Below are 15433 nucleotides of genomic sequence, written 5' to 3' on the forward strand. Positions count from 1 at the left end.
TATATGACTCTCTAAATAATAAAAACAACAAATTACATAATATAAATATAAATAATTTTTGCATATTAATCCCAAATTGTTTTTTTAAATAAAGTTTCTATAACTCAGGAATTCTCAATGTTAAATTTGACATTTCATATGCCAGTTCTGTTTTATAATCTGATATACTGAGAATTCACAGAATGTTGACTTCTCTCTCTTCTGGAAACAGTGATAGCAGTTTTTTTTCATTGTACTTTTTATTTTTCTCTACTTTTCTAATATTGTATTCTTTTCTCTGAAGAAATGATTAATCTTGGCAGAATTCTATTAATAATGTGAAATACCGCTATGCCAGAACTTATAAATTTCTCTCACGATTATGAGGGAATAGAGAGAAATTGAAGAGTGTCAATGACTTTGTTATTTCTAAAGTCTGTGATATTGAACAGAGTAAAATTATTGGTTCCCTAATTTGGTGAGGAGTTTCAGTCAAACTGAGGACACATTTTGAATAACTACATATTCTATTCATTTTTCAAAGCCAGGAAATTCTCCTATAATGCTATGTTCAACTGAAAGAATTATCTGTATCGCTCTAATACTATGTTGCTCTAATGCTATGTATACTTTATTACTTTCATTATAGGCATCTAACTCCAATATTTCTGAACTTCTCTAAAAAATAGGATTTTTTACAGTATATATAATAAGTTAAATCTAGGAAATAGTTGTTTTTGCCATGCATATTGTCATAGTACTACAGAATTTTTAAATTAGAGAAAGATCTCAATGATCCTCCAGTTATGAATAACAAGGATAAGAAAATAGTGACAGATTGTGCATGATTGAACCATTATATTCTCAACTTAATGGCACACTGAATCCTCAAATATGCTTCTATCCGCAGTGATTCTGAGTACTTTAAGTAATTTTTCTTTTTTCTTTTTTTTTTTTTGAGAGGGAGTCTCGCTCTGTTGCCCAGGCTGGAGTGCAGTGGCATGATCTCGGCTCACTGCAAACTCCGCCTCCTGGGTTCACGCCATTCTCCTGCCTCAGCCTCCCAAGTAGCTGGGACTGCAGGCGCCTGCCACCACACCCGGCTAATTTTTTGTATTTTTAGCAGAGATGGGGCTTCACCTTGTTAGCCAGGATGGTCTCGATCCCCTGAACTCGTGATCCGCCCGCCTCGGCCTCCCAGAGTGCTGGGATTACAGGCGTGAGCCACCGCACCCGGCCAATTTTTCTTTTATTATATGTGTCCTACCAAACACAAGCACAGTCTGAACCTTGTTAGAGATAATACAAACATATTAATTTTCTAATATAATAACTTCTGAGATAAGACAGCAATCATCATTTAAATACATCAGTGTTTTTTGGGAGAGATATTAGAAGTATCAACATAAACTTAATCCACTAATTTATTGATTAGGTAGAAATAAGAGTTGATAGAATCCATTGTATTACTTTACTTAGTATCTACTTTTAAAACTCTTCCAAACGTAACATTAAGATTTATGCCCTGGTATAAGTCAGGCATACTCACCCAGAAAAAAACTGAATATTTTAACAACAGCTACTGCTACATGTTACACGCATAATATTTATCTTGCTTAATACTCCTGTAGCTAATATTGGAGTTGTATTAATGATGTTATACATTGGGTTCTAGGTCAATATTATGCTCATTGTATTACAAAATGCTGGCTTTTTGTAATAACATCAGGTATTCCTAGATGTACCTATGTCATTAATTCACAAATTCTCCACTAACTCTGAGGAGTGTCTAGGTCATTCAATATTTCACCAGGATGTTAAAAAGGCACCAGAAAACTGGAAAGTAGAAAAGGCCTGTAAGTGACAAATATTTCGTGCCCGCCTTTTCAAATAGTTCCTGGAACTGAAAGGATCATTGTTGGTTGAGTTTCATGATCTTATTATTTTAAGGGTCATTAATTATGTGTTATTTTCTTTTCACTGTAAGTGGCCTAAGAGTTTTCATGGACCTCTTAAGGAATAAGAGAAAAAAAAAAAAAGAACATGATTCTCACCAATTGTAGGATAATTAGGTACTACATTTTTGTTAATAATCTCTTAAGCAAAATAAACAAAGGAAAGCTGTGTCATTCGTGAATGTAAGAAAATTTCCAAGTTCTTAGCACTTGTCTCATAGTAAGTGTCTGTGTACTTATCTACCTTCTCTATTAGACTGTAGGCTTCTTGAAGGCCGGACCTGGATGGCTCATTCATTCATTCATTCATTCATTCATTCATCATATATTCATAAAATATTTACTGTGTGCCAGACTTCCTGCCAGGCACTGAGAATGCAACAGTAAGACCTCACAGAGCTGAGAGTTTTTGCGAGAGAAGAGAGATATTAATCCAGTAAGCACACCATCAGTGATATGGAGGAAAAGTACACGGCGCCAGAGACTGTTATAATAGTAAGAGGAGAGAGTATTATCAGGGAGGTCAGGGAAGCCTTTCCTGAGAGAGTAATATTTGGATTGAAGTCTGAAGGATGGATAGTTACGAGTGTGAAGGATTGAGGAGATGAGTATTATGTGTGAGGGTCCTTTACTCAGGCGATAATTACAGCATGTGCAAAAACCCTGGGTAGAAAGGAATCTAACACATTCAAGAGGCAGAAAGAAGGCCAAGGAAGCTGAAGAAGCACAGGGAGGAGGAGAGACTAGGCTGGGACATGAGGACAGAGTGGCCCATGGGGATTGGAGGGTGAAACACTAACGTGGCTAGGTTAAGAAACGTGCTTTCTATCCTAAAGGCGTGGGAAGCCACTGAATATGCAGGAGTGTAATCAGAGAAGTGTGTTTTGAGAATATTCGATAAGATCATCGTGGAAAACAGTTGAGAGACGCAGGAGAGGATTCAGAGAGAACGATCAGTATGCTCCTGCAATAGTACAAGCGAAAGATGTTTGCATATTGGTCTGGGTTCTGGAGTGGAAAGAGAAATCAGTCTTCATTTTCCTATCCTCACATCTTGCGTGAATGCCTTTCACGTGGCAGACATACAATACGTGTTTATTGAATGAATGCATAAAATGAGAATCATTAAGGCATTCGATTTATTTTCACATGTAAAAAGAAAGCCTTTAAGGCGCTCTGATAAGCACCACCTGTGCCACCATCATTATTACTGTTGGACTCTTAGTTATCAGATGCTGCTTCCTCTAAAAATGATTGAAAGATTCTAACAGACTGTAATAGAAGGGCTGATGTATCCTCTAACTCCCTTGAAAATAGTAATCAGAATTTCTAGGTAGCAAAATTCAGGGGTAACTCTGGGAATCAAAGCACTATTTCTTTAGTCAACGTTGGGTCCTTGAAAATGGCAAATGATAAGGATATCACTTGTCAACCTGCCTACGTCCTATTTATATCCTGCCTGGATTTCCAAAATTCAGTATGTGCACCAATTTACAATCACTAGCAAGCATTTCAGAATTCAAACAGGGAAGCCTATATTTAGACAAGATGCTATTTTCTTTCTTTTTCATTCCATAAATTATCCTAATTGATTCATCAGAATTCTATGGGTAATATCACTTGTCTTCCTTTTTAAAAACCTTAGCTTTTTAAACATAAAATAAAATGGTTTAAATGCCTCAAAAATAATAGATGAGGCATAAAAACACTATTATCTTAATTCCTGTATAGTGTCCATCAATGCAGAAGAAATATTTTAAAGTAGATAACAAAAAATATAAAAGCCAAAGTTTTGAGAATCCTCGTTTCATATATCAGAAAAATATTTCAACCACAGGCGAGGTTTGGAGACACAATTACAATGTGGCAGCCAACCTAGAATAAATATTCCATTACCCACCAAACTCTGCTCACCACAATTACTACCACCAGAACATGTATTTTGTCTCTTCATTTTTTTTAATGCTCCTGTCTTGTCTCCACTTTCTGACATATTTAAGGTTAACGTGTATCTTTCTACATCCTTACCTTCTCTGATCATCACAAAACTCAAGTATTTTCTTGTTAACCTCAACTTTCAATTCTGTCTTAATTTACTCTTAGGTTTAGGTCATGAAAAAATCTTTAAACCAAGATAGTACAGGAAATACAAGATAGTACAGGGAATATGTGAAGCTTAAATGCTTAAGACTTAAAGATTCGGCTGGGCGCGGTGGCTCACGCTTGTAATCTCATTGATAATCAATGTATTTCCTGCCAGAATGCAAGAAAATGATAAAGGCAGACTGAAAAAAAAATAGATTAATATGACCATATACGAACAAGCACTGCATATATGCTACCGGGTCTCTCTGTTTGGAAAAATCCACACTGGCATAGCCGATAAATTAAAAAGTAAATAGTTGGGTTATAACACTTCGGATTCATTCTGGAAATGGGTGTATTATAAAGGCTTTAATGTGTGTATTTTTGCGTGTGTGGTGTGCAATGTTGGCTCACTGCAACCTCTGCCCCCCAGGCTCAAGCAATCCTCCCACCCCAGCCTCCTGAGTAGCTGGGACCAAAGGTGTATGCCACCACGCATGGCTAAATTTTTGTATTCTTAGTCGAGATGGGGTCTCACCATGTTTCCCAGGCTGGTCTTGAACTCCTGAGCTCAAGTGATCTGTCTGCCTTGGCCTCCCAAAGTGCTGGGATTCCTGGCGTGAGCCACTGCGCCTGGCCCTGTGTGTGTATTTTAAAGGGCTAAGTATACTAGTTTAGTATGTAATTTATGTAAATAAAGTATAATAAGCTTTAGATAAATTAATAAAATCTAATAATTTTAATAAGACTAGAAACATCTTATACGTGAAAACTGTAAGGTTACATTTTACATAGCACTTTAATGTGAATTATTTCATACAAAATCGATCTCTAGGTTTATTAGGTATTTTAGCCCACTTTAACAATGAACAAATGCAGGTTCAGAGAATTTAAGTCCCTTGTCCAAATCATTCAGCTGTTAAGTTAGAAAAATAGGACTTACAGCTAGGTTTTCTGATTCCAAACCCACTATTCTCTCTAGGATGTCATATTAGCATCTACAGCCCATAATATGTGACGTTTAAATACTATACCAATACCCATAATATGTGAAGCTTAAATGCTTAAGACTTAAAGATTTGGCCAGGCACAGTGGCTCACACTTGTAATCCCAGCACTTTGGGAGACCGAGGTGGGCAGATCACCTGAAGTCAGGAGTTCGAGACCAGCCTGGCCAACATGGTGAAACCCTGTTTCTACTAAAAATTAGCTGTGTGTGGTGGCGTGCACCTGTAATCCCAGCTACTTGGGAGGCTGAGGCAGGAGAATTGCTTGAACCTGGGAGGTGGAGGTTGCAGTGAGATGAGATTTCACCATTGCACTCCAGCTTGGTGGGCAACAAGAGCGAAACTCTGTCAAAAAAAAAAAAAAAAAAAAGACTTAAAGATTCTAATAATTTGGCAAATCTGTACTAGATGTTTGATTAATAAAGCCATCTTGAAGTTTATATTTTATAGGCAAATATCAAAGCAAATTTGAAACAATAACATACACTTTAATAATATAAAAATGTGCAAAAATACGCTTTGAGATATAAAGAAACACATACCAGGTCTCCAATAAATTCCCCTTAAAATAAAAATAATAGTATTAAAAGGCTAAGGGATGAAACCACAATGTCTAATTGAAATACTAGGAGTACACAGGGAAGGAACTAATGTTAAGGTCTAGTTTTTCACCCCTAACAAGCATGACAAACTGTATTACACATTTATGTTCAATGATCAAACTTAAATGACATATTCAACAAAAATGGAATTTCAAGAATAGCCGAAAAGAATCCATAGAACGGAGTCTACATGTAGTTCCTTTGGAGATGGTTATAATTTGAAAAATGGCACAAGGGAGGCTCCAGGCATGTTGGAAACGTTCTATGTCTTGGCCTGAGCTATGATTAAATGGCTGTATATGCATATACATTTTCATCAAGTTGTTCTTTTTATTTGCTTGTATTAGAGACAGGGTTTTGCTCTGTTTCCTAGATTAGAGTACAGTGGTGTGATCATAGCTCACTGCTGCCTCAAATTCCTGGGCTCAAGTGATCCTTCCATTTCAGCGTCCTGTGCAGCTGAGACTATAGGTGTGCGCCACCACACCTGGCTAATTTTTTTTTTTTTTTGTAGAGGCAAGGTTTTGCTATGTTGCCCCAGCTGGTCTTAAACTCCTGTCCTCAAGTGATTCTCTCACCACGACATCCCAAAGTGCTGGGATACAGGCATGAGCCACCACACCTAGCCAAGATGTTCTTAGGATTTTGTAGTTCAGGTATGGAATACCTCAAAAAAAATTTTAAAGGAAATTATATGAGGTATAACAGGAAAAGAAGAATACAATAAGCAGGAAGTTAGAAATAGCACCATAGAAAGTATTATTATGCTCATTAATAAGACTGCAAAAGGGCAGCTGATATGTATAATTAGATAGCACTTGCTGAAGATAAATGGAGAATATTTGAATCCACTGTTATTCTGAGAAGGTTAAAGAGTATATGAAAATCCTGCCTGAATAAGCCCATGAAAATATTTCTCTGTTGAAGAGAAGTTAAACGAAAGTCAGTGAACTAGAAATTATTCTAAAGATAACTGCCCCATTGATTCTGAATAACTGAAATATTAATGTAAAAACTCAGGCAATTTTAATGAAATATAAATTTTCATTACTAAATTTAAGAGCACCAAATATTGGATATAATACTAGAAACCAAATATAGCAATAACCTACTATATCCAGAAACTATTATTTCTCAAAAAATGTAATGTGAAGAACTTATTTGTGCGTGTGTGTGTGTGTGTGTGTGTGTGTGTATATATATATATATATATATATACATATATATATATACATATATATATATATACCCATTCCTCGGTTTAACTGTGACTTTGCAGAAATGACTTAATTTTTTTAATCCTCAGCTTTTCCTGTAAATAGAATTGAACTTATAATACCTCTAGCAATACATTCAATGTTTTATTACTAAAATTACTCCAAAACTGTCTCAAAACCTAGAGAGCAAAGGGTTCACATTTTCTTTGGCAGTTTATAAAATCGGATGCAGGAAAGTGTGAAACACAAATTCCACCAGCCACTAGAGATTCTAAAGCCCCACGGCAGGGAAAATCTGCGGAAAGTGAGTGCCCACCCTGCATGGCTGTCCGGAAGCAGGTGCTCTGGAACATGGACTCCAGCTAGGTGAATTCTCAGAAACAAACAGAAACTGACTCTGGAGTGAGTGGTGCTAGAAAAGCCACTCTTGCCAAGTGAAGCTCCGAAGCTCCTTGGCTTCAGTGTCTTGACTATGACGTTCCAATGTTTGGAATGCAGAAGACATGCAAATCTGTAGTCAAGAGCATTAAAAAAAATAAGTGCAGTTTAAAATTTTGATTTATAACAGCTCATTATTTAATCTATCAGAGGTAACCAAACACAAATCCAAGGGCCTGGCTTTGTTTTGTTTTTACCCCTGAGATAAAATACGGCACAGCCTGCCATTTTCATTCATTTGCTCTTTAATAATAGTCTTTTTACTTTCAGTTATGCTTTGGACTAGCGTAAAAAAGATAGAGTCCTCAATTTCACCATACATAATGCTATTTATGAACAACCTCGAGGACCTTATCTCGGCCTGCAACGACCATGCATGCAGCCATGCAAACATGCATCCATGCAACATAGCAGCACACAACACAGTGCAAAAATAGCAAAGAAAACCAAGTGATGGCCATGCTTGTATTTTTTCAAGGGTCTCCTTACCAAATAGTGAAATCCTATGCCTGACAAGAACTCCAAGTTTGCAGAATAGGCTGAAGACAAAAGAAAAACAAAAGAGAAAAGGGAAGGGGGAAGGGAAGGTAGAAAAGACAGGGGGAAATTAAAAAAAAAAAAAAAAAGAAGAAGAAAAAAGAAAAAAAAAACAGCTGATATATGAGCCGGAAAAAAGCAACATGATGTCACGCAGAAAGAATCAATTCTCTGAGCAGAATGTGGAGTAAAGGTATTAAAGAAAGAGTCTTTGAGTGCATATCTTTAACAAACATGGTTAAAAAAGCACATATTATAAGAAACCAAAAAAAACTGAAAGCAAAGCTAATTAATATAAAAGCAATCTATATGAACCCCATAAGGATATAACTACTGAAAAACCACCAGGAAAAAATTTGGTTTTATCTGCCCAAATGTACCACTGAAACTCTGGATTTAAAAAAATATATATATGGACATTATTTTACAACAGACATATGGTGCTTTGGGCATACAATGTTACTTTAAGTTTTAATATGTTTTATTATTTGAAATCTCCTTCTTCCCCAACCTTGATCACACTCCTTACATAACGTCAGCATCCAGTGAATTTGAATACAGTAAAGTAGGAACAGAATTTGAGCAACTGATAATCACTCAGAGGAAAGCATTACAGATGTGATAATTTAAAGTCTCTGGATACCAATAAGTTCAATATATTTCTTATCTGCTCCAGAGCAGGTTCCTGTGTCTTTGAGTTCTTCATGGCAATTAGCAATGAGCCATTCCAAATAATAGCTGCCCACATTCAGCATTCAGCCTGACAACGCTGGTATCCACTAACTCTCAGATCAGACCCTTGAACCTGGGAGATCCCTGCTATTTGTCCTTTCTTTTCACCAAGCCTCAGCTGGGTGGGATCCTCACAGGTCCCTATTTTGAGAAATACCCTTCACTCATTTCCATGCTATCCTCCCATCTACTCATCCCTCAAAACTCAGCTCAGAATGAGTTTATTCTAAGAATGAACTCATTAAACTGAATAAACTCAATAAAATAAGGATGTCAGCATTCTGACATCCAGCCCTCCTGTATGGCTCCCAGCCCAGGCTGCAAGAGGTCCCTACCCAGATGCTCTCAGGGGCCATTTGCAAATCTCTACCAATACAAGTGACATTATTTTCACATCTACTCACGCTCTTCTCAACTCTCAGAGAGCACAGGCTCTACCCAGCCAGCACTTACCCCAAAAAATCTAACCTTGAAGATCCATTTGTATAGTACCACCCACACTCAGCTTGATTTTTCCCAATAATGAGAACAGCTAAGTCCTCACTGACTATGTTCTCTTGCAAAACTCTGCATTAACAGCTGTGATCAAATGTACAGCTCCCCAGGACTAGGGATACAGACCAGCCATGGAATACCATGAAAGCGGCTGATCAGTGGCAGGATGGGAAGAGAGGGAAGCAGAGAAGGTAACGTTTGTGAGGTTGACCTCTTTCACAGTAAGTTTTGGCCATCACCTCTCACTTCTGTAACAATGTGGATTCATGTATTGATGAAAATTATGTAGGGTATTTTGTAGCTTTCCAAGAAAATGTTCATCTACAAATGTCTGAGTGAATCTGAGGTTTTGGGGAATTTCTAATCAGAACAAAACATTTTTAAAACAATGATCTATCCAAGTGGCTACTAGACATAAGATTAGTCATGAGGCTCTTGACCTGCATTATTTATCTTTGTGCTATAATTTTAAGACAATAAAACAGGAGAAACTTTGTCCATGTGCCCGTATCTACTGAGCTTTATGGCTGACAGCTGTGCGTGCTAACTCAGCAAGGGTCTGCCTTTTTCTAACAAGAATAATTCAGTTTAGAATGGTACATAGGTGCCCTTATCTACTGAGCTTTATGGCTGACAGCTGTGTGTGCTAACTCAGACAGGGTCTGCCTTTTTCTAAAGAGAATAATTCAGTTTAGAATTGTACATACTTTGGATCCCTGTACTCCAATCTATTTTAAGTCATGTATTTTACTTATTCCTCTCTAGTATCCAGAGTGAAACATTCTGAGATATTCTTGATGATCCAGAATTTATAATGCTAGGATTAGGTCTTACTCAATTAATCCAAACCCAGGATGTTTTGCTATAATGGCAGACTGCTCTATGTCTCATTTCTCAAATTATATGTAATGCCTGAAAATCTGTCAGAGAAAAATGACTTGACAATCTCTGCTGATTCCTCACCACATGTGCCACCAGAGAGAAATACAGATACAGAAGGCAAGGTCCTCAAAGAGGGCAAATTATAACTCTTTCCCCTCCTGTGCAATCTACTTTTAGGGCATGTTATTCATAGAAACTATAAGGATTAATTATTATACGCTTGTAGCCTGTATTTTCTCTAAAAAATATTTTCTATAATACTGTTGTCCCCTTTCTCTGCTTCCCCTCATTACCAACACTCTCCAGAATTTATAAGGCATCTACTTCTTCAGCATTTACTCATTGTCTTGTACTGAAACACTCCTTTGCAGCTCACCAATGCCCCTAAGCAGCAAAGATAATAACCTTTTCTTTTTTGGAGTTCTGTCAACAGTACTTGGCATTGTTTATTACTTAAATCTTAAAACTCTTACCCTCCTTGGATTTTGTTTACAGCGTTGTTTTTTTTTTGCTTTCTAATTAATCATTCTTGATGTTCTTCAAAGACCTATTTCCGAAAACCCTGTAAATGTAATACTTCTCCAGGGTATTCAAAACCTTTTGCCTCTTTCTCTACTCTCCTTCAGTTTTATCTACTTCAGAGCTTCAAGCATTATATATATATATATATATAATTTTATATATATATATATTTTTTAATATATATATATTTTATATATATATATATGTTCACATAATCCCCAAATATGTCATTTCTTGCTCTAATCCCTCAATTAACCCCACATGCTAATATTTCCAATCTGCTGGATTTCTCCAACTGAATGACCTGCGGGTACCTTATACTCCGATAAATACCTGACCAAATGTAACCTCTTCTTAGAAACGATTCTTTTTCTGAAATATGTTGTTTCTATTCATGATACCAACAATGTTCCAACTATCCAGAGTTGAAATTTCAGCACCAAGTTGGACCTTTTTCTACTTGCCATATTACTCATTGCCAAATCATGTTGACTTTCTCTCTTCCCTGTTTCTCACCCCAGCTCCTGTTTACATCTCTTCTATATTCCCAGCACTCTGTAGATGTCTCCACTGACACTCATCACAACTTCTTGTAGAGTTAGCTCTATATGTATGTGTCTACTCAGCTGTACTTCTAAATTTATTAAAGTTAGGAACTGTGTGATTGTGTGTGTGTGTTTATCTTCAGGCCTCAGACAGCATGCCGTACATAGCTGGCATTCAGAAATATCTGCTGAATGAGGCCGGACGCGGTGGTTCATGCTTGTAATCCCAGCACTTTGGGAGGCCGAGATGGGCGGATCACCTGAGGTCAGGAGTTCAAGACCAGCCTGGCCAACATGGTGAAACCCTATCTCTACTAAAAATACAAAAAAAATTTAGCCGGGCATGGTGGTGGGTGCCTGTAATCCCAGCTACTCAGGAGGCTGAGGCAGGAGAATTGCTTGAACCTGGGAGGCAGAGGTTGCAGTGAGCCAAGATCATGCCACTGGACTCCAGCCTGGGTGACAGAGTGAGACTCTATCTCAAAAGAAGAAGAAGAAGAAAAAAAAGACCCATCTGCTAAACGGATCAGTGGGCAGCACCACCTATTTGAGGCAGCACTTCCAACACTACAGCCTGGGTTGCTGTCTAGGCCTCCAAGTGCCTGCCATGGCCTCCCAACTCTCCCACTCTCATCAATCATACTTTTGCTGCCAGACCGTATTTCTCAGAGGGAAGCTCTGATCATTCTTTCACTTAAAAAGCTTTAATAGCTTCTTAGTGTTAATGAATTAGGTTAAAAAAGTTGTGATAGAATTTTAAAGACAATTCCTGATTCTGAGAGTTAACATCCATTACCATGTATATAACCTACCTTTCCCCTAAATTACCAGCTTCTATATTTTACTTATGTAGTTATCTACATTTAGAAAATATGTTCCTTTGTTAATCTCTGACCTACAAGTTGTTCAAGATCAACTTCGACTGGCTTGATTTCCATAAATCTCTCACCCCTCTATATCCATCCAAGGTGGTCTTACTTTACTTTGAATCCCATTGCACTGCCTGGCTGTCTCTCACAAGGGCTATACTCGTATTCATGTATTTAGCTACTGCAAAGTATACTCCAGACATGACAGTACTGACCTTAGATACAGCAAATGCTCAGTATATAATAATTTCTTGTGCCAGGAAGTATCTAAATATCTCATGGAAACATCAGTTTTAATTGTGGAAAAGTTAACTCAAACCCACACAACTGTTGCTACTCACATCTGTTAAACACTTAAGACCATTATCATAGTGTTTATCATGCGAATGAAGACATGCTTATTTATTCATAGTGGCAGGGCCAGTTTTCTACCTATTAAGTTTATACCCTACCAATATTTTTCTATACATACAAATTAAGTTCTCTTTAAAAGCTGGGTTAATACTATTTGAGCATATATTTTATATTCTATCATGATCATTTTCCGAAAGTATTAGATACTCATATCCATCATAATGTTAGTGACTGCATAGCATTTTGTACAGACATGAGTCATCATTTATCATTTCCTTATTCATATTTTTCTCTATGATTTTCTTTCTCTCTCAGGTTAAATTCTAGCTATGTTTGGCACTAAAGTACTGTAATAACATAAGTTACTTTTATTATGCATCTCATTTTCTGTGTGTTGGAATTTTAAATGGCATATGCTCCTTTTTTTGGGAAATACCAATGGGAGAAGTAAAATTTACCAACCCTTTTTCTATTAGTAGAAGAAAAACTGAAGATGAAATACAGTCATGCATCGTTTAATGATGGGGATTCAGTCTGAGAAATACCTCATTAGGGCAATTTTGTTGTTATTCCCATAAGACCATGATATAAGTACATCATAGAATGTACTTACACAAACCTAAATGGTATAGCCTATTGCTCCGGGCTACATACCTGTGCAGCATGTTACTGTACTGAATACTGTAGGCAACTGTAACAAAATGGTATTTGTGTATCTAAACATATCTAAAAAAAATAGTAAAAATATAGTATGGGGCCACTATCATATATATGGTCCAAAATTAATTGAAATGTTGTTATGTAGTGCATGACTATAATTAAAAATATTCTGGTGCAGTGTCATTAGAGAGAGGGGTAGTCTAGGGTTAGTCTAGAGCCCCAGAGGGACATCAACTGAGGCTAGCACAAAATAGCGACGTACCTCTGATTTATTCTATGAGGGATACAGAATTGGCCAAGAAAAATGGGCCAATTTTCTTTTTTGGTGTATAGTTCCATGAAATTTTTCCAGCTTTATAGAGGTATAATTAACAAATACAAATCATATATGTCCAAAACACACAATTGGATGCTTCGATATATGCATAGTATGGGCTCAGTGAATAGTTCTAAGGGTAAGGCTGAAACTGAACGGAGATAATAAAACACAAGACAGGAGAGGAGGAAAATAGCAGAATTTGCATCAATTTATTTGAATTTTTCTCTGATTTTATTTTATCTTTATGTAACTGAGTGATATCTAGATTAACAACACCCTCTGAGAACAAAGTTCCTATTAAGAAAGGCTAACAGACCCAGGGAGGAGTAGGAGACTTCAACGTGTCCTCAATTTCATGGTGTTTAAGGGTAACTTGGTGCCTTGGGATATTCTAGCTACTTGTGTGCACTCACAATCCACAGGGGGATACTGGCTCAGAGTAGTGGATGTGGTGCTTATGAAATGATGAGGGAGGAGCTGCTCTCCCACCCAGTGAAGGTGGGAAGGAAGGCCACGCTCAACTGGGAAGGGGTGGAAATTCACAGCTTGGAAAGTAACTGCATTGCCTCTCTCCATGTGGCAGCAATTTGTGGAAACAAAGCACGCCGCTGGGATGGATCCCTGCTGTTATTTTAACTACAATCAATTTTATAGGAAAATTATCATTTGAAGAAGTTTGAGGACATGTTTTATACTTTTGCAATCCCATATCACATGACTGGCCACTTGCTACTTGGTAAAATAGACAATAAGTGAAAGAGATGAACTGACAATTCCACTCCAGCTGCATTCCCCAGTCTTATGCAGTGCAGGAATCTTTCCACTTCTCCACCCTCTCATGGAGGCTGTATGCAATCTCATCTCACTCTGTCTAATAGGTGGAGACCGTACTGCCTTTCAGCATAGCATTGACGTCAAGTCCAAAGAAAGTCTGTATTTTCTCCAGTGTTCTGCTTTATACTGTGTATTCACTTTTATAGAAATTTTGTTCCGATACAATCTAAAAGCTTGGTATGGACTTTTGGGCAATGTAATATTAGAGAAGTAAACTTGCTCCGTAATTGATTCTCATGTATATTAAATTCTAGCAGAAGTTTGAGTAAAAGGACCTGATATCCCCAGCAGAATCACAACTGAGTCCATAAAGAACTCTTTGGTTTAAACAGAAATGAGAAAGCATTGCTAAGAGGGGAAACCTTCAGAAATTTTGTAGGTATCTTTACTTCATTTTCTTCCAACATTGGTCATTATTCTTAAATTGAATTTGTATATGTGGGGTTTTTTTTCTGAACAATAAAGGCTGGCAAAAATATCAGATTTGTGGAAACATTAAAGAAACTCATGTCAAAAGTACCATTTATCACAAATACTAATATAGTGATGCATGTGCAGCCTCTACGTGTAGATGGTGAAATGAGTGATATTTTATCCTTCTATCCAGCACTACACTTAGCAGCAAAATATAAAGAAACTCAACATCTAGAACACATATCTTAACTTGTAGAAACTGTTTTTGTCTAGTGTTTGTTTCCAATGAAGACATAGACCAAGGAAATGGGCGGATACTCTCCGTACAGCCCCACTTCAAGGTCCTCAGGTTTTCTTTGCAACTGCATATACACCTAAGTCATACAACAGTGTTTATATTTATAGCTGTTTACCTAGTCACCATTTCTTTCTCTTTGTTGGAAGCATGTCCTCCAGAGCAGAGAGGTCTGCTTGCTGCAGATAAGAAGTATAAACGATGGTTTTTGAAATACTGATCAATTAAAGGAAGAACGACCTGAAAGAAAGGAAAAGAAGACAGATCTACGTAGTGGAATCTTTCAGGGGATGAATGGGAGCTGAGGCTTTGGAGCAGTCAGAGTTCTGTTCACATGCAACAGGTCTCCTTATGTCCATGCCAGGCACGTCATAGTATGCCTCTCTTACATCTCACTCTACCGTCTCCAGCCACAGCGGCAGGGTGTGATTATGGGGAACAGAGCAAACTTGCAACAGTTTGGAATTATTTTCACTATTTTCTCAAAATGAAATATTCTCAATGTTTTCATATAATATAGTTCAGTGCCCAACAGACCCCAAAATAATCCATAACTACCATATGTTGAGTCTCTACTATGTGTGAACATTGCAACTGATAATAGCAACTGCTCTGTAGGGTAGATGCCATCATCCCTGCATTATGGGTATTAAATGGAGACACAGAAATGTGTGACTTACCGAAGGTCACAT

General features: G+C 37.3%; 1 protein-coding gene across 5 annotated transcripts in view; it reads right to left on the reverse strand.

Annotated features, from left to right (window-relative positions):
- RYR2 (ryanodine receptor 2) overlaps positions 1 to 15433 on the reverse strand; it is a 789753-nt gene that overhangs the window by 137211 nt on the left and 637109 nt on the right. For all 5 annotated transcript variants that reach the window (XM_054448216.2, XM_054448137.2, XM_054448051.2 and 2 more), the window contains exons 62-63: positions 14860 to 14981; positions 7773 to 7822 (exon numbers count right to left, since the gene is read on the reverse strand). In XM_054448216.2, the coding sequence (XP_054304191.1) occupies positions 7773 to 7822; positions 14860 to 14981 (172 nt within the window). The remainder of the gene's footprint in view (positions 1 to 7772; positions 7823 to 14859; positions 14982 to 15433) is intronic.

This window comes from Pongo pygmaeus, chromosome 1, assembly GCF_028885625.2.
Source record: "Pongo pygmaeus isolate AG05252 chromosome 1, NHGRI_mPonPyg2-v2.0_pri, whole genome shotgun sequence".
Taxonomy (NCBI): domain Eukaryota; kingdom Metazoa; phylum Chordata; class Mammalia; order Primates; family Hominidae; genus Pongo; species Pongo pygmaeus.